Here is a 24,311-nt window from a genome sequence, read left to right as displayed (position 1 = left end):
TCTCCCCCTCCCTTCCTCTATGAAATCAATAAAAAAATATATTTTAAGAAAAAAAATTAAAAATGAAACTGCCTTCAAAAAAGAAAAAGAAAAAAATGAAACTGCCTTATGATCCAGCAATTGCACTTTTGGGTATACATCCAAAGAAATCCAAAATACTAATTCGAAAGAATACATGCAACCCTATGTTCAACTGCAGCATTATTTATAATAGTCAAGATATGGTAGCAACCAAGTGCCCATCAATAGACTAGTGGATAAAAGAGCTGTGATACTATATACAATGAAATATTCCTTGACCATAAAAAAGAATGAAATCTTACCATTTGTGACAGGGTGGATGTACCTGGAGGGCATTATACTAAGTGAAATAAGTTAGAGAAAGACAAACACCATGTAATATTACTTATATGTGAAGCCTAAAGAACAGAATAAATGAACAAACAAAACTGAAACAGACTCACAGATAGAGAACAGACTGATGGTTGCCAGAGGGAAGGTGGGTTGGAGGACTGAGTGAAAAAGGTGAAGAGATTAAGAAGTACAAATTGGTAGTTACAGAATAGCATAGGGAATATAGTCAGTAACATTGTAATAATTACGTATGGTGCCAAGAAGATACTTGAAATATCAAAATGCTTTGTAAACTATAAGACTATCTAACCACTAGCTGTACACCTGAAACTAATACAATATAACATTGAATGTTACCTGTAATTGAAAAAAAGAAAAGAAAACCCTCACTCACTAATCTGACCAACATTTTCAAGAGTTGGGATGACTTACAGGTCTTTTTTAAAGGAAAATATTTAAAAAAAACACATACAAACCATATTATCTGAGTCTGGCCAGGTACAGGAAAACATTCTTAAAATATTTTACAAGGCTCTGGATCACTTTTTTATGGCATTACAAGTAGCTGTCAATTTACTGCTGTAGGTACTCACACTTACTTCACTGACAGCCTACATGGCTTATTTATTTCAAAAATTAAGCACCTTTTTGTTATAACACTGTGGAGTTAAATAAAATAGAGTCCCAAGAAGGAGGTAATGGAGATAAGACCAACAAAAATCACGAGATATGAGTAGCAGTCTTCAGTTTTGCCAATGATTTACTGGGTGACCCTGGGTCAGATCTCTTTTAGTAACAATCCAAGTTCTCTTCTTAACTTTAAAATGAAGTGTTCAGTACACATAATTCCTTAGGTCCTTTCCAAGGAAAATATTTTGTTGCCATATCGACTGGCTGTTAATAATTTAATAGAGGTGACATTGGTAATTATGCCAAAAACTATAATTACAAGTATCCACGGGAAATCTGGTATCTGCCTGTAAGTTTTAGGCTCGATGAAGGTTTAAATTAGTCTAAAAATATGGTTCTTCAGAGGTCTAAAATCAAATGTGTACTTGGAAAAGCTGTTTTTTTGCCTGATGAGAATGGCTTTTAGAATGTGTTCTTCCAAATTATGTTCTCCTCCTCCCACATTCGCTAGGCGCCCACACTGGATTCAAACGGTGCTCGGTACAACCCCCCTGGCCAATAAAAAAACAATGGTGTCGCCGGCACTCCCTGGATCACTACCCTCCCTTCCCTCAAGCTATTCTGGAGCCCGATAAGAAAGCTCCAGGGAGCGGTGGATCCAGCGCCCGGCAACTGCACAAACGTCTGCATTACAACATCTGGTCTCGTTCCGTTTTTCAGAGCAAGGTCTAGTCTGGGCTTTCCACATTTCTATGAAAAGTTAAAGCAATTTGTAGCCGCCTCTGGTCGCGAACAGCCTGGAAGCACCCCACGCACGTCCCGGCGCCCCCCTGCTGCCATTCCCGGACGCTGCGGGCTCTCCCCGGCCCCTCCAACGCCACCGCCCACCCCTTCTCGCCCTGGCGGGCGACCGCCCGGCCCCCCGCCCCGCCGGCCCAGGCAGCCCTGACCTCCTCGAACTGCTCGCCCGAGCAGCCGGCGCCGCGAGCCTCCAGCAGCTCCCGGAACTGCTCCAGGGTGACGGACTCCTCGCCGCGGCCCAGCCGCTCCTCCAGCCAGCGCAGCAGCGCGCCGTGGTGCCTGGACACCAGGGACTCGCAGGGCGGCGAGGGCCGCAGCGCAGCCGCCGCCTCTCGCAGCCGGGCCGGCTCCAGCAGCGCCGGGGCCGGCGGCAGCGCCGGGGCGGCAGGGCCTGGGCCGGGGGCCATGCCGGGGTCCGTGGCCCAGTCCTGGTGCGGGCCCCAGCCCTCGCCCCCGGCGGCTGCCGCTTCGTCTTCACTGCTGTGACTCGGAGCGTTCCCCATGGGGTCTCCGTCTCGGGCACCCGGCTCTGTCGCCGCCGCCGCCGCCGCCCCGCCTCGACCTGTCAACCTCAGACAGTACCCGGCGGGCGGGGACGGGGAGGGGACGACGGCGGCAGCGGTGGCTTCCGGCTTCCTCGCCGTCAAGCGAGGACTGCTGTCGCTAAGGCGCCGTCAAGCGGACTCGACCCGCTGTCGTGCGACAGCCGCGGAGGACGGTGTCGGCAAAGGGCGGAACTGCGAGTGACGAGCAGGCGCTGCTGTCGCGCTGCGCCGTCCCCTGGCCTCCGTGGTCACTGTCTTTGTTAGGGGCGGACAGCCGGCAGGCCCAGAAGGCCCTTTCGCTGCTCAGTTCCTGAAAAGGCACGAGAAAGAGTAGGAGCCAGGAAGTGAGCTTTACCTGGACTTTCTCCCATTCAGTCCTCCGTGCCGGGCGGACAGGAGAGAGGGTGACGTCACGACCAGCGTCTCCGCCATCTTCCTTGTGGGCGGGGAGGCGGCCGTCGATGCTGCGGCCCGGCGGGCGCGGGCTCCTCCTGGGCCTGGCCGCCGCGGCGGCCGCGGCGGTGGCAGCGCGGCTGGCGGGCTGGTGGGGCCCCCGCGCTGGCTGTCGCCTCTTCACAGCCGGGGAGCTGGCCCGCCACCGCGGCGGCCCCGGGGAGCCAGGCCTCTACCTGGCGCTGCTCGGCCGAGTCTACGACGTGTCCTCCGGCCGCAGGCATTACGAGCCTGGGGCTCCCTATAGCGGCTTCGCAGGTACCAGCGCGGCGGCTCGTGCCCTCTCGTGCTCGGACGCAGGCGGGTAGCCGCCTGTGCGGCATGCGTGCGTGCATGCATGCATTCATTCATTCATCTGCTGTTTTCCTCCCCGTATTCATCCGGCCAGCGTGGGGGCCGGGCTCTGCCGCTCGGCCCTCCTAGTCTCGCTGACTCGGCCAGCAGTTAGCGGCCTCTCTTCTCCATGTCCTTCTTCCTGACTTACGGGGGGAAGCGCGCCTCCTGCCTCTTGTTAGTTACCCCTTACCCACCGGCAGAAGCCCCCGAGGGCCACCTGCTTTGTGCCACACTGCGTGGCTCTCGGGGCGCGGAGATGAAGGAGACCCTGCTGATGCCAATCGTCTCTTCAATTCCTCCGGACCCACCTTTCCCCCTAAAAGTAGTACATTTGGTTTGAGTCGTTCTTGCTTCCGGCACAGATGCACTCGTCTGCCTGCCTTAAAGAAGATTCTGAGGTTAGAGCGCTGGGCAAGAGCCTGGCCGCCTTTTGCAGCCCTTCAGGGCTCACAGCGGTGCGTACGCTACGCCTCAGAGAACACGTGTCGGTTTAAGTTTGCTCTGCTGACCCTGTTTTACAGCTGAGGGCATTAAAGGATGTCATTTGCCTAAAGCCCTCACAGCTAACAGGACTTAGACCAGTGGTTCTCAACCTTGGCTGCACATTAAAATCACCTGGGAATCTTTTTAAAAATCCTGATTTCTGGGCCTCACTCATCCTCCGGAAATTCTGTTTCTTTGTTACTAATGTTGTGGCCTCACCCCATAACAAAGAAACAGAATTTCCGGAGGATGAGTGAGGCCCAGAAATCAGGATTTTTAAAAAGATTCCCAGGTGATTCTAATGTGCAGCCAAGGTTGAGAATCACCGAGACGAAAACCACCGGCTTATTACTTTTAGCTGTTGCCGTACCAGCCCCGAGGAGTGACCACCTCTCAGGTTTAAAGTGGGGGGAAAAAAAATGCAGAGCAAGCTTAAGGCCAGTGACTGGGCTGATATTAAATGAGCATTTTTCCACTTGTTTCATTATCTTAGGGAAATTGGGAAGCTGCCTCTGGTACTTAAATACAAGCCACTTCCCTGTTTCTAGGGAGAACTTAGGAGACAGAAGAAGCATATAAAGGGAATCAAGCTCAGTTGGTGTTGCCAAGCTCCTCAAACAGTTGAGCAGGGGAAGTGGAGCTGGGACTGGAGTCAGGGGTTTTAGTTCACCTGCGAGGAGAGGGCACTTTTGGGTGCACTATCCTGCCCCACCCTGAAGCAGCTGTCATGGCTACATCCACAGGTGTGAGCATAAAACCCTCGGCTTCTGGGGTGGTGATTGTTCTGCAGTGTGCTCTGCTGTCTACAGAGTTCCTTCGTGCCATTATTCATTCAGCGTCCATTTATTGACCACTAACGTGTAGCCTGCCTTGTGCCAAAGATTACAACGTGCTCCCCACTGCCCACACAGGCTAGAAGAGAAGCAGATTAGGTTCGTCTATTCATTTGTTCAATCTTTTTATTACCTTTTATTGGTATAATTCATACACCATGAAATCTACCCCTTTAACATGTATAATTCAGTGGTTTCTAATATAGTCAGAAAGATGTGCAGACATTGCTAATTCCAGAACATTTTTATCGAACTCCCTAGAAAAAAAACCCCACATCCATTAGCAGTCACTCCCCATTCACTTCCATCCCCAACCCTCGACAACCACTATCCACTTTCCGTCTCTGGGCATTTCATATAAATGGAATCATATATGTGGCTTTTGTGACTGGCTTCTTTCACTTAACACAATGTTTCCAAGGTTCGTCCATGATATATTAGTATGTACCAGTACTCCATTCCTTTTTTTATTTCCCCCCCCCCTCACCAAGGATATTTTTCCTTTGATTTTTAGAGAGAGGGAAAGACAGAGAGAAATATCAATGTGAAAGAAACACATTGATTGGTTGCCTCCGGCCAGGGCCAGGGCCAGGGAGGAGCCTGAAACCGAGGTACATGCCCTTGGCTGGAATTGACCATTCTGTCCGCAGGCCAACACTGTATCTACAGAGCCAAACCTGCTAGAGTTCCATTCCTCTTTATGGTCAAACTAGAGGCCTGGTGCATGAAATTCGTGCACGGGGGGGGGGGGGGAGGGTGGGGTCCCTGTGCGCTTTCACAGTCCGGGAGCCTTCAGGGGATGTCTGACTGACAGCTTAGTCCCACTCCTAAGCCGTCAGTCGGACATCCCTTAGTGCTGCCACAGATGTGGGAGAAGCTCCCGCCACCATTGCTGCACTCGCCAGCCGTGAGTCTGGCTCAGGGCTTCTGGGTGAGCAGCACTCCCCCTGTGGGAGCACACTGACCATCAGGGGGCAGCTCCTGCATTGAGCGTCTGACCCCTGGTGGTCAGTGCACATCATAGCGACTGGTTGTTCTACTGTTTGGTCAATTTGCATATAGCCTTTTATTATATAGGATTATTATATAGGATAATATTCCACTGTATAGATATACCACTTTTGTTTATTCATCATTTGTTGGAAATTGGGTTGTTTTCACTTTTACCTATTATGAATAATGCTGCTAAAACATTCATGTGCAAGCTTTTTTGTAGGCATGTTTTCAGTTCTCTTGAGTGTAGAATTGCCAGGTAACTCTATTTAAATAATCTTTTTTCAAAGAAATATGTTTTTCTTGATTTCAGAGAGAAGGAGGGAGAGGGAGAAAGAGAACATCAATGATGAGGGAATCATTAATCTGCTGCCTCCTGCAGGCTCCTCTATGTTTAACTTTTTGAGAAACTTCCAAATTGTTTTCTAAAGTGGCTGCACTATTGTGCATTCCCATCAGTGTATTAGAGTTTCAGTTTCTCCACTTCCTCACTGAATGGTTGTCTTTTTTATTATAGTCACTTTAGTGGGTTGAAAGTGCTATCTCATTGTGGTTTTGATTATTTGAATTTCCCTAATAACTAATTTGCTTGTTGATCATTTGTATATCCTCCCTGGAGAAATATCTATTCAAGTTCTTTGTCCACTTTTTTTCTCTCCCCACCCCCCTCTTTGTCCATTTTTTAATTGGGTTGCCTTTTTGAGTTGTGAGAATTCTTTATATATACTGGATGCTGATAAATGATTTGCAAATATACAAAAAAATATATACACACTTTGAACAGTTATTCATTCCAATGGGTTAAATCTGAAAAGAAACATCAATTGAGCTATCAGGAAAAAAAGTGTGTATACACTTTTGGGGGACACCATGTATTTTCTCCCATTCTGTAGGTTGTCTTTTTACCTTTTTTTTTTTTTTGGTAACTTTTTATTTTTAAAAATATTTTTAATTGATTTTAGAGAGAGGAGAAGGGAGAAGGAAGAGAGAAACATCAAGTGATTGCCTTCTCCCTTGAGCATCCCAGGTACCTTAACTAAGACAGAACCCACAGTCAGGAATCGAACCAGTGACCTTGCGGTGCACAGGACAACGCACAAGCTACTGAGCCACTCCCATCAGGGCTCTTGGTCAGGGCTCTTTTCACTTTCTTGATGGTGTCCTTTAAAGCACAAAAATGTTTAATTTTGATCAAGTTCAACTAATTTTTTTCTTTGGTTGCTTGTGCTTTTGGTGTCCTGAGAAGCTATTGCTAAATCCAAGGTCACAAAGACTTTCACCTATGTTTTCTTCTAAGAATTTTATAGTTTTTAGTTCATATATTCAGCTCATTGATCTATTTTGAGTTCATTTTACATATGGTATAAGGATCTAATTTCATCCTTTTGCATGTGGCTATTCAGTTGTTCAAGCACCGCTTATTGAAAAGACTATTCTTTCCCTGTTGGAATTGCCTTGACAGTCTTTTTGAAAATCAATTGGGTTTCATTCAGTCAATACTTATTGAGAATGTACTAAAGAACAGACACTACCAGACACTGAGTAATCAGTACTAAAGGAGTTTCGTGTTTCCCTTAAAAAATTTGCTGACAGGTAGAAAAGACAAAAATTCAGTAGTTGTCACATAATTAATGAATTATTTTTGTGATGAGTGTGAAAGGGAACACACACTGCTGTGACCAGAGGCCAGGGAGCACAGAGGGAAGGCAAGGTTGGTGGCAGCTGGTGCAGAGTTCTGAATGGCATGTTATGGAATTTTGATATCATAGAGCAGAAGGAAGTCTCTGAGAATGTTTAAGCAAGAGAATGACTTGATCAATTTGTGTTTAAAATAATCTAAGTATTGTATGAAAAATCGATCAGTAGGGAAAGAATGACTGTATAAAGAACTGCTAAGGTTTTATTGTAGTTCAGATGAAAAATGATGACAGCCTGGGCTTGCTTAGTGGGAGATGGAGAAAGGTAGATATAAGAACTATTTAGGTTATGGGATTTGGGGACTGATAGGATGTGAGGGATGAAGGAGATGTCAAGGACTGCATTTCTGGATTGAGCAACTGGTTGATATTTACTGAGATGGGAATACTAGAACAGGTGCATTTTCCTAGGGCTGGGGTGCTGATGACCAGTTGAGTGTGAACATTTTGAACTTGAGATGACATGTTAGTGATGCTGAGTTGACAATAGAATATATAGATCTGGAGCTCGAGAAGTCTGAGCTAAAGATACACATTTAGCAGTTTTTGGTTTAGAGGTGGTATTTGAAACCGCGGGAGTGGATGAGATTGTCAAGTGGAGGGTGTGGATGGAGTAGCGGAAGTGGACAATGATTGATCTCAGAGGCTGGTAGAAAATGCGCCAGAGAGGTAGGAGGAAAACCAGAGCGTAGTGTCATGGGAGCCGAGGGACATGTCAGCTGTACTGAATGTTGCTGAAAGTAGATGAAAGAATGTGATAAATGCCAAACTGTGTGTCCAAGGTCCACGAGCATCTGTGACAGAGGAGGGGGATTATATTTGGGGGTGGACAGTGGGGTTTTCAGATGTTTCTCAGGAAATAGATTCTTGAGTTGGTACGATGTCAGCAACTTATAAGTTAACCGACTGGAAACATCTCTGCTGCAGGCCGAGACGCATCCAGAGCGTTTGTGACTGGGGACTACTCTGAAGCAGGCCTTGTGGATGATGTATCTGACTTGTCATTTTCTGAGATGCTGACACTTCAAAATTGGCTATCATTCTATGAGAAGAATTACGAATTTGTTGGTAGGTATTCCACAGGCCATTTCCAAAGATATCATTTCTTTTTCTTGCAATTTTTTAACGGACTAGAATTCTTTGGGGCTTGGACTCAAGGTTAAAATCTGAAAAATACCTATGGATTTTTCACCTTAAACTGTAGTTGGTAGTGTGGCAGTGAGTCCCAGAAGGAAATGGCTGGGGCACCTGGTCCCTCACTTTTAATCTTGGGAAAGTATTGCCTGCTCATTTGCTTTGGCTTCTGTTGCCCCTAAGCCAGTTGCCTGCACCACGCTTAACCAACCAGCTCCAGGAGGGCAGCTTTCTTATCTCGTGGTGTTCCGGGCATCTGGCTTCAGCAGGCAGGAAGGCTTGAAGCCCAAGTTCGTGTGCAGTTTTGACAGATGTCCTTTTGCTTTGTCCTCTAAGGAGAGAGACATTAACCTATGTCTATCCTTAATGAATTGTGTCCCGGGGGAAGTTATGCCAATCAAACGTGTTAAAGCCAGTTGTGTAGGGCACTGCCCTTGCTGCTGACTGGTGAGGCAGGAGGGAATTCGGCTTTTAAATGGGAAGACACCTAGAGAAATGTTAGTCACAGAAACTGGGGTGGTTGGAGCCCTTTTTCCCCATCGATTGCAACCCCAGCCTCTCACTGGAGCCCCACTTGGAACATCAGTGTCCTTTCACCTTTGGAACCTGTCTACATGAGAAGTTCCTCCTCCACCCCCCAGGCCTCTGAGTGATGCTTCTGTCGTTACTACTTGGGTTACCTTTTCTGAAAACCTTGCCATTTTTACTAACTCCTCGGCTCCCTACACATCCAACTTGCCAAGGCTTTTTTAGTAAGTTCTAAGGTTTTGTTTTCATCCCCACCCTCCTCCACACCCACCACTGTTGGCCTTTGTCATCCCAACCTGTAGCACCCCTTCTCTGTTTTCACCCAGGCTGCCCCAGTTCATCCCTTAGACCACAGCATGTCTGCCATGGAAGGAACTGGCCTCTATCCATCTGCCCTTCCAAAGGCTTGGTTCTCCCTTTTCCCACGAGGTTGCTGAACCAAGGTTGAACCATTACTGGGTTAATAAGGAAAAGAAAATTCAACACAAAAGAGTAAGGGTGGAGTCCTGTGAGTGGGCAAAGGATGCCAGACCGAATGTGTCATACTGGTGTTTGGTGAGATGAGTGAACTAGTCTTATTTGAAGAGTGTTGATGTATGTGAGGAGGGTGGGGGTGAAATGGTTGGAAATGCTTCAGAAGGGTTTTCGTTAAGTCGGGATATGTTTGAATATCTACTGTGCATAAGCTCTGGTACTGGTCCTCGTGGGGACCAGGGATGAGCTGAGTGCAGTGCCTGCCTCTGTTAGCTCACTCCATAGGAGCGGGTTGTATTAGGCTCTTACAGGGCAACAGAAACCCTCAGGACACATCCGAGGGTGAATGTGTATCTATGGGTGCACAGTGAGGTGAAGACAACCAGAAAGCCATGTTGGCAGCCACATGGCCAAGCCTCCAGGGAAAATGAGATGTCTTTTGTTGTTTTCTGGATATAGCACTGGCTTAGAGACCCAGCCAGTGGTGACCACCATTCTCATGAGGCAGCTACTACAATTCTCTCTATTGCCTCTACTACTACTGCTGCCCTCTCTTTGGGTCTCATGCTTAAAAGCCACAAGATAGCCTGTCACCATGCACAGAGACCTTCAATAGGAGAAATTCTTGTGCCAGGCCAACTGTAGACTGCAGGCCTGGGACTAGGGCCCCGTACCCTTCATTTAATCGAACAAGCATGTAAAATGAAAGCTCTGTACTAAGCTGTTTTGAGTGCTGGGGCTTCATGGTAGGAAGAGATAGATCATAAGTAAGCAGATCAAGCAAGTCCAGATAGGACTGTGAATAAACTAAAAGGCTAATGCAGTGCAGGTTTGGGAGGGTGTGGCCCCTTTAGAGAAGGTCAGGGAGGCCTCTTAGAGGAGATGACAGATAAGCTGAGACCTGGAAGGCGGGAAGGAGCAGCCATGCTGAGATCTGGACAGAGCCTTTCAGGCTGAGGTTGAGGCAGCTAAACATGGTCAAGGACTAGGCAGGCCAGTGGGCAGGAGCCGGCAAGAAATGAGGGAGGCACAGCTTGAGAAGAGGCTCAGAAGGCAAAGGGAAGCCGATGCTTATAGAGTGTTGGGGGCTTTGGTAAGAAGTTTGTACTTTATCCGCGTGTTTTAGGAAACCATTGCAGGGTTTAAACCTAGCATGGAGGTGACATGATAATCATTTTTTCAAATGCTCACCTAGCTGCTTTGTGGAGAAAGAATTTTGGGAAGGGATGAGCTAAGGGAGACACACCAGTTGGGAGGCTATTGTAATCCAGAGTTTGGATTAGGGTGGTAGCAGTAGAAATGGAAAAGGACAGAATTAGGGAGTCGCTAATGGATTGGACATGAGCACATGGAAGCATGCATTTAGATATAAAGGAGGGGTATCAGAAAGACCCAAGGCTCCTAATCCAAATAACAAAAGCCAAAAGTGATACAAATACAACTGGAAAAGTCTGGATGGGGAGCTGAACCTGAGAGGAAGAACTGAATCTTGGGAACACTCTATGTAAGTGGCTCTAGGATCTAAGTGCTCAGGGCCTGGAGAGGTTGGACAGACACAGCTGGGCAAGTATACACAGCTGACTCGTCCTCCTGGTCAAACCTTCTAGAAGTGCTTTCTGCTGCTTCTCTTGCCCTGTGATGGCCACTTACACTCAGGACTTGAAGATGAAAGTTCCTGCCCCTGAGGAGACCTGAGGCCTTTGTAGCTTTAGCCTACAGGCTCTCCGACCACTTGCTGGCTGCTGCCATAGCTTAGACCATTACAAATTCTGGCATGGATTTTAAACTAAAACCAATTTCCACCCAATATGTCCATAGGACTGAGCAGTAAGAGAACGGGGGGAGAGGGGGGCAGCGCAGGGAAGAGAGCATGTGCGGGCTCAGAACCACTCAGAACCACTCACTAGTTTCATAGACACCCCCCTCCCCCATCTCTCCTGTGAATAGGGGAACAATGATTACTTTCTCATAGGGTTATGAGGATTAAGAAAATAGTAGTTATGTGCTTAGCATAGCACTTGCCACTAAGTAATTGCTTAATAAGTTATTTATAGTTATATATGATAAAATAATTCAATTTTGGGAAGAATTAAGCCACAAAAATGTTACACAGAAGGCCATTTATTTGTCAGACATTTATTGAACACCTACTGTTTGCCTCAGGCACTGTGGAGCATTGAAAATGAATCACATGGTTCCACTCTCAGGGGACTGATGTCTGGAAGTGAGACGTTTTATTATTTCCTCAGAAGACTCTACAAGTACAAAAGGGATGCTTCTATCTGGAGTCTTGTACGATGTTGAAACGTTGGGATAGAAGGTGCCCAAGTCCTCTAATATGAGTTCTTAAGAAATAAGCAGCCAGCAGGCTCCAGTAGAGCCCTGGCCCCAGAAGCCCTGGGAAGCTGGGCAGTATTACAACTGCAGGAGAAGCCAAGCATCTCCTCCTGCCTCCCCCCCTCACCCCGCCGGTTCTGACAGCAGCTCTCCTATCACTACAGGAAGGGTGATCGGAAGGTTCTATGGAAAGGATGGGCTCCCCACCTCGGCACTAACCCAGGTAGAAGCCATGATCACCAAAGGCTTGGAGGCAGACAAACAGGAACTGAAAGAGAAGAAGAAGTTTCCACCATGCAACACGGAGTGGAGCTCAGCCAGGGGCAGCAGGTTCTGGTGTTCCCAAACGAGGTAAGCAGGCTTCCCTTCTGCTGCCCCTGCTGCTCCCAAACCCAACTCCTAGCTCATCCCGTGGTTCAGGGAGGCTGTAAGTTGATTGTTAACCCAGGGGAACTTTTTCAAAATACATGTGCCCTGGGATAGTGATTCTCAACTTGGACTACATGTTAGAATCTTCTGGGCAATTTAAAAAAATTACCAATGGTGGGGCCTCACTGCAGGCAACTGGATGAGAATATTACGATTGAGATCTGGCCATCTTTTTTTTTCTTTCTTTTTTTAATTACCCAAAGACCCTGCTGAAGAGCCCCTGGCAGGGAATGAGAAGTCACAAGCACTGTTTTCTTGCTTTGGCCTGTTCATCCATCCAGGGGCCTTTATTTCCTATTTGTCAGCACAAATCATTCCTGCCTTATGGAGGGATAAGGAGGTGGACATAACCACTTGCGTTGATGCCCTGAGGTGCCGTCTTAGGAACTGCAAATTCTGAGGAATTCCAGGAGGTACGATAGATGAGAAGTCCTTGCCTGTAAGAATTGAAGTGAGCCAGATTAGAATAGATGCCACAGGGGATATTCCAGGTTGGTTTGGGGAAACTAGAGAAAAAAAATATTGTTTTCCTGCTTTAATGATCAGGCCAGCCTGGATTTAAATACAGTTCAGGTCCCTCAAATCTCCTTTAGCTCTGATAAGGGGACAAGGAGACAGAACTAGACAAACGCCCAGCCTCGAGGGCCTCAAAGTAAGAGCCCAGGTCACTGAGGGTCAGGGAGACCTGCTGTGGCTTCTGCAAGAACGGCCACTCGCCTTGAGTGCTCCGTGTGTAGATCCACTCTCTTCTATGGGGAGAGGCACACCTCTTTGCTCTCCTTGAGGCTGATTCCTTGTATCAAAGCCAGCAGCTTTCTCCAGGCCCAGCCACCATGTACATCACGTTCCCTCCACTGTAATTCAGAGCAGCAGGAAGAAAAGCCTCTTCTCTCCCAGCCACCAGTTTTGCAGAGGCGGCCCCTCCAGGGTTATCATGTCTCCAGAAAGGGGGGCCCTCGCTTGAGGGAGAAGGAACTGGGACAAAGGTGGGCCTTGCGGGAACACAAGCCTGGATGCAGGTGGCTTCAGAGAGCACTGGTCCCGCATGGGAGGCGCCCTGAGGCTTGAGTGCACTGATGCTTGACTTTGCTCCCTTGGAGAACCTGCCTCCCTCTCCGTCCTCTCAGCCTTGTCTGTCTTTGTGTAACACCCTCTTGCTTCCCTGAGCTGCTTAGGCTCTGCCTGCCCCACAAAGCTCTTCCAGACCAACTCCAAGGAGCTCGGCCCCATCCCTGAGCTCCAACCCAATGCTTTGTTTTCCACGTGGGTATACCTCCCTGGAGACCGGGAGTAGCGAGTCCTGAGGAGGGACTGGGTGCGGAGCACGGGTCACTGCGATGGGGTGGATGGTTAGAAGGAAGGAGGTGGTGTTTCAGTGCCCTTCCCTGACGGCCTTGCTCTTGGGTAAGTTAACTGGGCAGCAGTTTCTCTGACAGCAAGTGATTCTGGTCCCAGGCACTTGAACCTACATGGGCATCAATTCCAAAACTCTCATTTTTCTCTGCAAGTCTTGTGAGTCCATGGGAGGCTGTACTCAGGACCCTAAGATGAGGTGCGTTCCCTCTTGCCCAGGACAGGAGGTTGCTCAGCTATGTTGGACCAGGTGACATCAAGGACTGCACCTGGGCAAGGGTCAGGAAATGGCCTCTCAGAGAAGGCTGACCACCAGACCTTGTGTTGTTGCCTCAGTTGTCCACCCTACCCAAGTGCCCAAGACCCTAAGATCAAGGCACTAGGATGGAGTGGGAAGGGAAGAGAGAATCGGAGCCAGATACTGCTTTTGAGAAGCTCACAGGCCAGTGGGAGAAAGCCTTTCACTGGTGTTGCTGCCAAAGCAGGGAGTGCTGCCTCCCAGGAAGGCACAGGGTGGGGCAGGGCCAGGGAGCAGTGCCAGGAGGATGCCCTGGGCAGGGGAAGCTGGCGAAAGTTAGGAGAGAGAACAAGGTTCAGGGGCTGAACACTGCAGACCTCCGCCTTGGGAAAACATCAAGATGGCTCACTGCTTCCTCCTCCCCGACCCCCAACCTCACCCCCACCCCCACCCCGACAGACTCACTAGTTCAGGCTTCTAAGTCCCTCTCCTTCTATCTTCAGTGGAGGCGTGAGCAGAGACTGGACTGGTGTCCCCAGGAAGCTGTACAAGCCAGGTGCCAAGGAGCCCCACTGTGTGTGTGTGAGAACCACCGGTCCCCCTAGTGACCCAGCACCCGACAACCCTACACACACAGATCGTGGGGACTTGGACCACCCCAACTTGGAGGAATATACAGGCTGCCCACCTCTGGCCATTACATGCTCTTTCCCACTCTAAGCTGGTGCCCTACCTGTTGATAACCCACAGAGATGCCTAATGAGCCCTGACTCATGTGCACTAGGATGGCTCCTGACATTGAACAAGGGGGCCTGGAAGGACTCTGGCCTCTGCAAATGTGGCCCATGACCCTCACCAGCGGCTCACCATTCTGGTGACCGAGGCTAGCGGTCGGCAACTCGCCTAGTACTGGTCAGCCCGTTTTTGCCACCGTTCCCTCAGATCTACTTGCCATCCTCCTTCAGAGCCCTCGAATGTTAATGAACACAAATATGACCAACTCAAAACTAACTGGACAGACAAGCAACGGGCTGTAAGCTCCAATCCTTCGCATGGACTCCCAGGCTGCCAGATCGGCTGCTGGCCTCGTCAGGGGCACTGGCATAAAGGGACTACATCACTCTCTTACAACTCAGAAACAAGAGGATACATCTAGAAAAGACCAAAAATGAATGAATGAATAAATAAATAAACAAACAAACAAACAAAACGGCATCAACATACTCTCTTCCATCCCCGATGGCTAAACTTGTTACCCCTGACTTTTATAACCTTTTTTCTTTCCTTTTTTGTTAATACTCAACCGAGGATATTTTTAGGGAGAGTAGAAGAGAGAGGGAAAGAGAGAAACATCGATGTGAGAGAAACACATCGACTGGTTTCTGCATGAGCCCTGACTGGGAAGGAGCCTGCAACGAAGATACATGCCTTGACTGGAATCGAACCCAGGACCCTTTGGTCCACAGGCCGATGCTCTATCTACTGAGCCAAATCAGCTAGGGTTTGGCTTATATATGAGTCTTTCTTATATATGAGTCTTCCCTAATCTACAACCAAAAGCTGCACTGAGTTGATATGAGCTGGGCCAATACAGTCAGAGGTGACAATAAAAAAGAGTAGACTAATTCTGGAAATTGGAAAAGCTTTTGCTTATATAGATGCAGCAAATCCAGATGCCTCTTTAAATTTAAAGCAAGGATATTGTTTCTATTTCAAAAACTTAAAATAAGGTGTGATGTGTTTTCAAAGGGAGAATTCTGCGTTTTTGGCGAAAGGTAGTTTCAGAGTTCTAACAAGATAACGGGCTAGCACATCAGCGTTTGGGCAAGGCTGCAAATGCCAATACAAACAGCCTCAATTTGCTGCTATCCGGGCTCGCAGCTCTTCCAGTGGGTTGTGTGCTGCGCCAGCAAGGCCAGATTTGGTGAGTCTAAGGGGGCGGTGAAGGATTAGGAAAAGACAGACAAGAGAAGAAAGCTGGGTCTGGGTGGGACGCTGCCCTCTCTGATGGAGAGACAGCACCACGGCCTGCAAACAGAGTCTTTATTTTATAGACAGTTTCCATGAGGCGAAGTAAGGGCGTGGTTACAACATTCTTGTGGGTTTCGAATCTACTCAATATCACTTAGCCAGGTGGGACCACAGGTTCGGACCACAGGTTCAAGCTTACAGCTATAGCCTTTGGCTATAATTGTGCTGGGACTTGCATGTGGCAAAGCCAAGAGAGGATCGTGCCCTCTCATTAGTCCCAGGCTTGACCCTGTCCAAACGCTGTAGCCACAGGTTGTGTCCAAGGTCACTGTAATCTACACTTGACAGTTCATACCCATTACTCCTGGATTCTTGGTGAGTAGACAGGGGCAAGGAGTGTTTCTACCTCCTAGATAAGGCAGTAAAGCCTGGTGCTATTAGGCATGGTTCCTCCTCATCCGAGCCTTCCCCTCCACTCCTTTCCCAACCTCCTCAACTCTTTTTTTTTTTTTTAAATATGTTTAAATTGATTTGAGAGGGGGAGAGAGAAAGATAGAAACATCGATGAGAAATTAACATTGATAGCTGCCTCCTGCACGCCCCCTATGGGGGATTGAGTCCGAAACCTGGGCATGTGCCCTGACCAGGAATTGAACTAGTGACCTCTTGGTTCATGGGTCAACCACTGAGCCACATCAGCTGGATTCAACTCTTATTTTAAACATCCTCTATTCTTCCTTTCGTTCGTTTATAATTAATCTCACTAAATAGCTTTCCAGATTCACTGACTAGAAAATGGAGGCTGCCTCCCCTACAAGGGCAGTCTCATGGTTCACTGCCCTTGTGGCCACACCTGCTCCTGACACGGACTCTGCTCTTGACTCATTTTCCCACCCCAGGATCTCCCTCACCTGCCCTTCCTGTACCTTTAACCTCTCCCTGCCTAAGGCCGGAAGAGCGCACTCTTCTGTGGCCCTTATCTATTCCTGCCATAGATAAGCCTCTGAAAAAGCTGCAGGCACTCACTGTCTTCGCTCCCTGGCCCCCATTCGCCTGGCTCCTGCCCTTCCCTGATCAACAGCAGGTAACTCCAGTGTTGCTCCGTCCCATGGCCCTATTCCTGAAAAGCTGCCTCTCCATGAACCCCTTCCCACGAGCTCCTCTCACGCCTTGGATCTAGTCCAGATGCCTTCCCGAGCAACTCTATAGGCACCTCGACTCCTCCTTTCTGGCACCCAGTCTTTGTCGTCTCCCCCAGCCTCCCCCCACACCCTACGCCCGCCAGTCGCTGCACGTGCCCACAGTGCCCTCCGCCTGGAGTTCCTCTTCCTCTGCTCCACTGTCCCCTCTCTTAAAAACAGCCCAACAGCACCTCTTGGGGGCCTTTGTCACCCTGCCCACCGGCTGGATGTAGGCGCACCTGTTCCCGCAACACGGGTCCCCTGTGCTCTTCTCAGATAACAGACTGCTCTGTAACCATGATTTCCCGTCAGCCTCTCACTCTGAGCTGCAGGCTGAGAACAGGGACCAAGGCCACTGGGTTCGGTACCCCCATAGCCACAGTTCCGGGAGCACGTGGCAGGTGTGCCGTTAGCTCGTTTTGGAGAGGAGGCAGCCAAGGTCCAAAAACTTCCTAAGGGCACAAAGTCGTGGAGCTGAGCCCGGACTCAGGGTTCTCATCCTGACTGTGCTGTTTTCACTCCCGCAGTCTGGCATGTCACTGCCCTCCCTGGAGCAGGAGCAGAGAGCTGAGGTTAGGACCTTCCTTGCTCCGCATCCCATTCAGCCCCTGAGGCATCTCAACTCCAAGCTAACTGGGAACTAGTCACTGCCACTGCGCTGGTTATCCTTAAGTCATTCAACAAATATTTGCCAAACACCCCTGTGCCAGGGAGTGGAGGATGGGAGGAAAGCCAGGTTCCTGCCCTCAAGGAACTTACAGTATGGTAGAAATATAGGGATAGTGTGTGTAGGGATGAGGGCGTGGGGGGGATGGACCTTCAAAGGATTCAGCAAGAGCAGGCTGTCATTTTAACGGTCCGAAGGACTTAGCCATGGGAGGTGGGTGGTTACTGGAAATGCCTCTCCCTTCTCTCTCCAGAGAGGTGGTCCCGGGCAAACTTAGGGAGGAGGAAGGAGTCCCTCAGATGAAAGCCACAGAAAGTTCAGCTCAGGCAATTAAGACCTGCTGGCAGAGGGAGGTGGAGAAGAAAACTAATACACGTTGGGCAACTATGCTGGGCAGGAAACTTTATCTGTTCTCATTTAACCTCTAGGCCAGCCAGAGAGGGCCTCATTTTATGGACCAGAAAAGGGGCATCCATCTGCCCCCACCTGCTAACAGTTACAGCAGTCATGGGGTGGCAGAGCCGAATGAGTGTTTGACCAAGTCGCTCCCTCTGCCACTGGGCAGTGTTAAAGCAGAGGTGGGGCAACTGCCCCCAACATGCTGAAGGAAATGTAGTATCTGCCTTTGAATTGAGATTCCAGTTTTCTATAAACACAAAGTTAAGAGTGAAGAGCCCAACCTTTTAAGGTCACAGCTTCGCCACTGCATGACTGTGCAGCAAAGGGAGCCGTATCAGACCATCACCCCATCCCTTGCTTGCTTAGCTCCGGGACAAGCTGTGATCTGACAGATCCTCAGACAGGCTGGGGCCTGTCTCTGTCCCGAGATCTGCAGTGTCCCTCAGGATCATCCTGGGCTGAACCCCCACCCTCGAGAGCACCTCTTACTGCCAGAGCCCCCAGATTCCCGCAAGTAGACAGCAGACACTGCTCCCACCAGCCCTCACTGCAGGGGACTCCGGGTGTGCACACCAGCTCTACTTGCCCAAGAGGAAGGACACTATTGATCACTTTCCTCCAGGCAACCTGTAAGCTAAAAAGGACCTCAGTCACTTCCCTTTTACAGGTCCAGACGCCAGGGCACAGCACTTACGGCATTTGCCCAATATTGTCCGCGAACAATGAGAAAGCAGAACGAAAGCCATTGCTCTGACCTGGCTGGGCAAAAATGGGGGAAAGTGGATGCGTACCTGGTTCCTGTTCGTATTCACATAATGACATAGTATGACCAGTGTTCACCTCAAGGGCGGCTAGTAGGGTTACTTGGGACCACTTAACAGTTCCTATTAACTGTCAGAAAAGCCACCAGAGAATGAGGTACCTCACCACAGGTGGTCCGAAATAAGGATAAGCAAAATGGGAGACAGGTGAAGAAAGGGAGAACATTAATTCAAGGGAGAGTGAGGCCCTATGAGCTACTAGATTTGTACACTTCCTACAGGGTGCTGCAGGTCACTAGGTTTTAATATGCAAGACCTAACCCTTCCTTAGTATTCCATCAAACCATGTCAGTCCTCCCCTCAGCTCAGGACCAGCAGAAACCTCGCCACGCGTGGATCCTCTTGAGTTGCTGCTCCTCAGTAATGGAGCCAGGGGGAATTTCCAGTCCGTTGGAGAACGCCGGTGGGGTTGGGTGACAGAGGCTGCAGCTGTGACCACACACATTGCCATGGGCTGAAGCTCGACCAAGAGCACAGTAAATCCAGGCAGCTGGTCATTAGGCCTAAAATAGCTACTTTTTGACTGCCTCCAACAATGTGTTTCTGAAAAGTGCTAGAAATTCAGTTTCCTAGAGGATAACTGTTAAAGAAATTTATTCACGTCAGGAATTTTAAAAATGTGTTTGTTTTTAATGCTTATTGGTACTTATGCATTAAAAGTAACTACAAATGTCTTATTAAAGTTTCCACTTTAAATGCACAATTTTACCTCATTTTATTATAAGGAATTGTTACAGAAAATGCAAATATCAATATTTGAAAAATACATTCCATACACGGACTCCAAAGAAACAATGCTGATAAGCGCCATGGTCTGATATGATGCCATCACCCCACACTGAACAGCACCCCAACGGCTTGAAAGCCAAGGTGATCGACCCAAATGTGTGGCTACAGTTTCTGCCCAGTTACTGCCCTCTCCCTTGGTAACAGCCAACTCTACACATCTGCCAAGAAAGGACAAGCCATTAAGTCAAGGAGTCTGCCAACTTGAGACTTCCTGGCTACAGAAAACCAATGTTGTCAATTGTAACAGGTTAATACATTATTTATGCCACACAAAAGGAAACATACAGGCAATGATCTTCCAAAAAATGTCTTTAAGGCATCTATGATTACTTCTGGGAATTTAGTAAGTGTTTAGTAATATCTTATCAAATGGTCAGCTCTTCACTAAATTTCTTCCATAAAAGGAGAATGTGGCTTCCAAACCTCTTTGGAAGTTGTTTCCTCTCTGCCGCGCCCTCTCCCCAGCTGGGAGTGGGAGCTTTGCTGCGTCAGATTAGGAGGGGCTGGGCTTGCAGTGCCCAGATCTTCCGGGCGTGTCCTGAGAGAAGCAATCCCAGGTCCTGGAAGAAAGCTTGTTGCAGGAGCTCTTTCCGTTTCCACCTGTGAACTCCAAGTGGCTCTGTTGGTGGGAGTTACATTTAACTGCCCAAGCTGCCACTGGGGGATTACTTTGCCTTTCGTGTCTAAACATTACGTAGTTCCACAGTGTTCTTTTTCTCCAGATTAAAGAAACCTACCTGGAGATCAAGGCTCTCCCCTCTCAAGACTTTCCCTCCACTTCATGCCTGTAGATAAGATTAGCACAATACAGTTCAATACAGCAGATGGAGACATGAGTTGGGAGTGGTGGGGATCCCACAAGCACGCTGAGTTCCATGCAGGGACCCCATTCAGGGAGAAGAGTGAGGAAGCTGAACAGGGCGGTCAGAAATGACTCAGGGCTCTGAGGTAGAGGACTAACAGTCACAGGGACCCCACTCTTAGAACATGGCAGGTGAACTGAGCAATCTAATCCAGCCTCGACTACATTGGTCACTGGGGTTGACAGTGCATAGGCAACAAACTCCAGATGGAACACACGTCCTAATACATCATTCAATGAGACACCACTAAAAACATAACTGAAAATTAAAAAGTCCTACGTGTAGGCACTTAAGTTTGTGCGAAATTTCTCTTAGAGGATCATAGCAAGTTAGTTTAGGCATTGGATTCCTATATAGCACATGGTTTGTACCATCATCTTTAAAAACAACTGTTAAGAACACACTGTATAATAAATCTGGTGATGAGCAAGAGGCAGTTAAAAAGCTAAGTCAGCAGAACAATGTTGATTGATGCAGCAAATTATACCTCAGTAAAGTTTATTCCTGTTCTACTCATTTACAATTGGCAACTTTCTAAATGAGTAAAATTTAATTTTTGCTACTAGTATTTAAGTTATGAATTAAATTGAACAGGAACAGCCAGTGAGTTCTGTGGCCAAGTCTTGTCATCTTGGAGAACACAAAGGAGACTGAGGGGGGTCAAGTCCCAGCCAGGCAGTGAATGGGACAGGCCCACCAGGCAGCCGCCACTCAAGGGACCTGCAGAGCAGAGCCCAGTGGCGGTTGGCATGGTCAGGGAGATGTCCTAGTCTGGGGAAGGGTGCTTTTCCTAGGCCTGCAAGACTCACAAAATGTTCCCCTGACCCACGGCTGCTCAGTACCATAGCTATCCCTAGACTCAACATATTCTAAACATGATTTTAAGTGCAATTAGAGGCAATATTGTTATTGAAATTGGTATGGTAGGGCAGGGGAAGGACAGTCAGTCTCATCTCTGACTGAATTCCTGTCCTCCTCTCTCCACCATGAATGTTAAAACAAGTAAAAAGGACCAACCACCTCAATTCATACCTGGAGCATAACTATCTCACTTTACAAGGAAAGAAGCCAACTGCGCCCTACCTCCTTGTGGCCCTCTCAGGCCACAGAAAATGGAAACTGACCCCATGCCTCACATGGTCACATGTTTGCCAACACTCGTTGTTTTTCTATAAAAATTCTATATGAAACATGTCACAGACTTTTAGTCCCCAACTCTTCTAATTTTTCTTTTAAACATTGTGCACAAGCTCATATTAACATAGAAAGCATATATATCTTATAAATCACAGAAATATTAAAAAAAGTAGCACTGATTTTTCTGCTCATTTACACACACATTTAAGTAATCGAATGTATAAATCTACAGCAACACAGAGGACATACCACTATCCAAAACAAACAAACAAACAAGCAGGCTGATGCAAAAAATATTTAGTCCCTTTACACATATATCCATACTTCATTAATGCAAAAAAATGTAGTGGTTATTAAATGTCTGAAAAATCAGTATGTATGATTGAGATTGTTAATCTCTGAGTGTAACTGTAACACATATTGTTCATCTCAGAGTTGTCTTTTGTTTTTTCAGCAGTGGTAAATAAAGGGTTCTCTCTAAATGAGTACATTTTAAAAAACTGGCCAAACCCCGAAAAGATGTTTAACACCTCAGGGTTAATACATGTAAAGCAGAGACTAAGGCCCAATAAGCTCTGGCCCAATTCAGCATCCAAGCCAGCGCCTTCCGAAACCAGGTAACACGCCTGGCCAGGGCCTTCAGCTGTGGGCTCCTATGGGGCATGGTGAGCTACACAGAACTGGGGCCGGGACCAACAGCATTCACAGCGTAACCAGGGCAGTCTCAGCAAGAGGCACTCAGGTCGAGGAGGTGGGTCCTTCCACCTGAGGCTGGAGAGCCCCTTCTCATCCCCTGGCCTATGTGACTCTTGCTCCAAAAGGTACTCTGCAGGAGTTTCCCTTTAAGACTTAGTGTGAGCAGAGGTCCAGTCAAAGCTGATCACTAGAATCACTGATGCATGGGTGTATTTTTTGAATATGGATTTTAAAATTGGAATCACCAATAATGCAGCTATATAAAAAGTGCAGCACAATAAAAGTGCATTTCCTCCGCCACTCCCTAGTGGCAGAGTGAGGACTCCACAGACAGGACACAGCAAGATGAGAGAGGAGATGGCTGCTAGGAGGTGCCAAACCCAAACTGCACTGCTGACACCCGAGTAGCATGAATACTGGTAAAGCTTTCAGCTGTTAAGGCCACGGTTTCTCAGCTCTCATTGTGAACCCTGTTTAGAAAGATTTCACCTTTTTAAAAAGGGGTAGCTCACTATAAATACAGCTTAGCTTTAAAAAAAAGAAAAGAAAAGAAAAAGACTTCAGGGCAAGAGGATCCTGTAATCTTTATGAAAACACTGTGCAGGAACGTCCAAAGCCACTTACCCTAGAGTAAGGCCAGCGCTCCTGGAGCAGCTGGCCGTGAGTCGCCCAGGCAGGAAGACTGCGTGAGCGCTCTGAGATGGACACTAGGCTACCGGAAGGGAGAATGGTTCTCAAAGTGTTCTTGTATGCTGCTAGCAGAATGGGTCTACTTCCTATCACATTTACCACTTAGGCTCATGGCCTGGTCCAATTAGTCAGACACCTAGTGAACTCGATCACAGTCACACGGACAATCATACAGAGTCACCTGAAATGGGATCTATCACACATGGTCCTTAATTGTTCGTTCCAGTCTATTGCCGCAGGGAGACGCTGGCCAGCTCCTGCTCTGGGGGTCAGCCTGGTGAGCAGAGCAGCTGCTGGGAAGAGACTGGGGAGGTGGCCCGGACCCTCCTGGGGGCTCACTAAGAGACCCCGCCCAGAGTCAGTACATCAAAGCAAATGTTGCAAACTCGCACAGGCTTGTTCAGATCAAACTTTATAATGGGAATCTCCTTGGTCGAACATTTATGGCAGAGAAGACGTCCGCAGTGACGACTGTGGAAGCAAAGAAAGGAAGTGTGAGGGGGTTATTGAGGAGCAGGGGACAGCCACACTGCCAGCCAAATTCTACCAAAGCACGTATAACTTTCGTCCATGAAAACAAATTTCCATCCAATTGTTAAGTTACAGTGATTCTGGAGAAGGCTCTTTCTTTAACAATCAAGGGAGACTCGGCAACAAACAGCCAAAGAACCATCTCGTTGTTTGGAAATAGCCCCTCATTCTTGGGAAGCACACCTTTCAGGAGGCAGTAACTTGGCTCAGCTCTGCTACAAGCAGAGAGCCTGGCAAAGGTGACACAGGCCAGGCAGGCTCCCTGGGACCTGGGAGCCCAGCACTCAGCAGGAAAGACAGCAGTCTGAGTTCCCCTGCCCTCCCTGTATCCATACAGGGATGCAGTCCTGCCCTCACATCCCTCCTTTGGGTCAAGTTTTGCCCAGGAGAGTGCAGGGCCCTGGCAAGGTCATGGCTTATGGAAAAAGGCAGAAGCAGTGGCAATAGCAGGAGTCCCCTCCTCTCTGGCCAGGGTCTCACCAGTGGTGTTTGCGAGTCGTGACTCCGAACTTGGCAGTGCACTCGTAGCAGTTGGAGCCGTCACACCAGGGCGGCTCCTTGGACAGCATATCTGTAACACAGGCAGGAGACGCTCCTGTCAGACAGCGACTGTGCCAGGCAAGATGCGGAGCTCCAGAAGGAGCAGGGAAACAGTAAACAGCGCGCTGCGGAGTGACCGAGGGACGAAGGAGCACACACTCGAACTGGGTCAGGGAGCCTTCACAGAGGAGAATATGGAGACCCAGCACCACCAGGCAGGCTGGGGAGAAGGAAACGGTATCCAGGGAGCGAAACTGCAGTGTTTGTGGGGAAACGCATGGCTGCAGTGTAAGGCACAGTGAGGAGAGAGCAGAGACCACAGCTAGAAACACCGGCAGGGACCACATGGTAAGGGGAACAGGGAGGAGGAGACCAAGATAAGAGACACTGAGTGCGAAGGATCTGTAG

At 48.4% G+C, this 24,311-nt stretch overlaps 3 protein-coding genes across 15 annotated transcripts in view; 1 reads left to right on the top strand and 2 right to left on the bottom strand.

The window, feature by feature from the left end:
* The window catches only part of ZZEF1 (zinc finger ZZ-type and EF-hand domain containing 1), a 113,694-nt gene extending 111,267 nt beyond the window's left edge, over positions 1-2,427 (bottom strand). For both annotated transcript variants that reach the window (XM_059669038.1, XM_059669039.1), the window contains exon 1: positions 1,935-2,427. In XM_059669038.1, coding sequence (XP_059525021.1) covers positions 1,935-2,288 — 354 coding nt within the window. In that variant the 5' untranslated portion in view covers positions 2,289-2,427. The remainder of the gene's footprint in view (positions 1-1,934) is intronic.
* A 98-nt stretch (positions 2,428-2,525) lies between these two features.
* On the top strand, positions 2,526-19,360 carry LOC132218204 (neuferricin). 7 transcript variants are annotated; one of them, XR_009449103.1, is made up of 5 exons: positions 2,724-3,083; positions 8,053-8,193; positions 11,763-11,949; positions 17,298-17,530; positions 18,504-19,360. XR_009449103.1 is itself a non-coding variant. In XM_059669086.1 (4 exons), exons 2-4 carry the CDS (start codon positions 8,139-8,141, stop codon positions 14,336-14,338), a joined length of 459 nt encoding a protein of 152 aa, XP_059525069.1. In that variant the 5' UTR covers positions 2,526-2,674; positions 8,053-8,138; the 3' UTR covers positions 14,339-14,823. The 7 variants fall into 7 exon arrangements, 6 of the variants coding, with proteins under 6 accessions (XP_059525069.1, XP_059525067.1, XP_059525063.1 ...); XM_059669086.1 differs by lacking the exons at positions 2,724-3,083; positions 17,298-17,530; positions 18,504-19,360 and adding exons at positions 2,526-2,674; positions 14,122-14,823; XM_059669084.1 differs by lacking the exons at positions 17,298-17,530; positions 18,504-19,360 and adding an exon at positions 12,333-14,056 and having other exon boundaries at positions 2,725-3,083.
* Positions 19,354-24,311, bottom strand: part of ANKFY1 (ankyrin repeat and FYVE domain containing 1) — a 68,966-nt gene continuing 64,008 nt past the window's right edge. For all 6 annotated transcript variants that reach the window (XM_059669040.1, XM_059669041.1, XM_059669042.1 and 3 more), the window contains 2 exons: positions 23,844-23,934; positions 19,354-23,303 (listed from right to left, as the gene is read on the bottom strand). In XM_059669040.1, coding sequence (XP_059525023.1) covers positions 23,171-23,303; positions 23,844-23,934 — 224 coding nt within the window. In that variant the 3' untranslated portion in view covers positions 19,354-23,170. The remainder of the gene's footprint in view (positions 23,304-23,843; positions 23,935-24,311) is intronic.

Source organism: Myotis daubentonii, chromosome 16 (assembly GCF_963259705.1).
Source record: "Myotis daubentonii chromosome 16, mMyoDau2.1, whole genome shotgun sequence".
Lineage (NCBI taxonomy): Eukaryota > Metazoa > Chordata > Mammalia > Chiroptera > Vespertilionidae > Myotis > Myotis daubentonii.
This window is presented reverse-complemented; position numbering and strand designations above follow the sequence as displayed.

Coding starts and splice junctions, on each gene's coding strand:
- LOC132218204 (XM_059669080.1), top strand. CDS start 2,792: ATGCTGCGGCCCGGCGGGCGCGGGCTCCTCCTGGGCCTGGCCGCCGCG. Junction 3,084..8,052: donor CCTCTCGTGCTCGGACGCAG/GCGGGTAGCCGC, acceptor TCTCTGCTGCAG/GCCGAGACGCATCCAGAGCG. Junction 11,950..14,121: donor TTCTGGTGTTCCCAAACGAG/GTAAGCAGGCTT, acceptor TTCTATCTTCAG/TGGAGGCGTGAGCAGAGACT.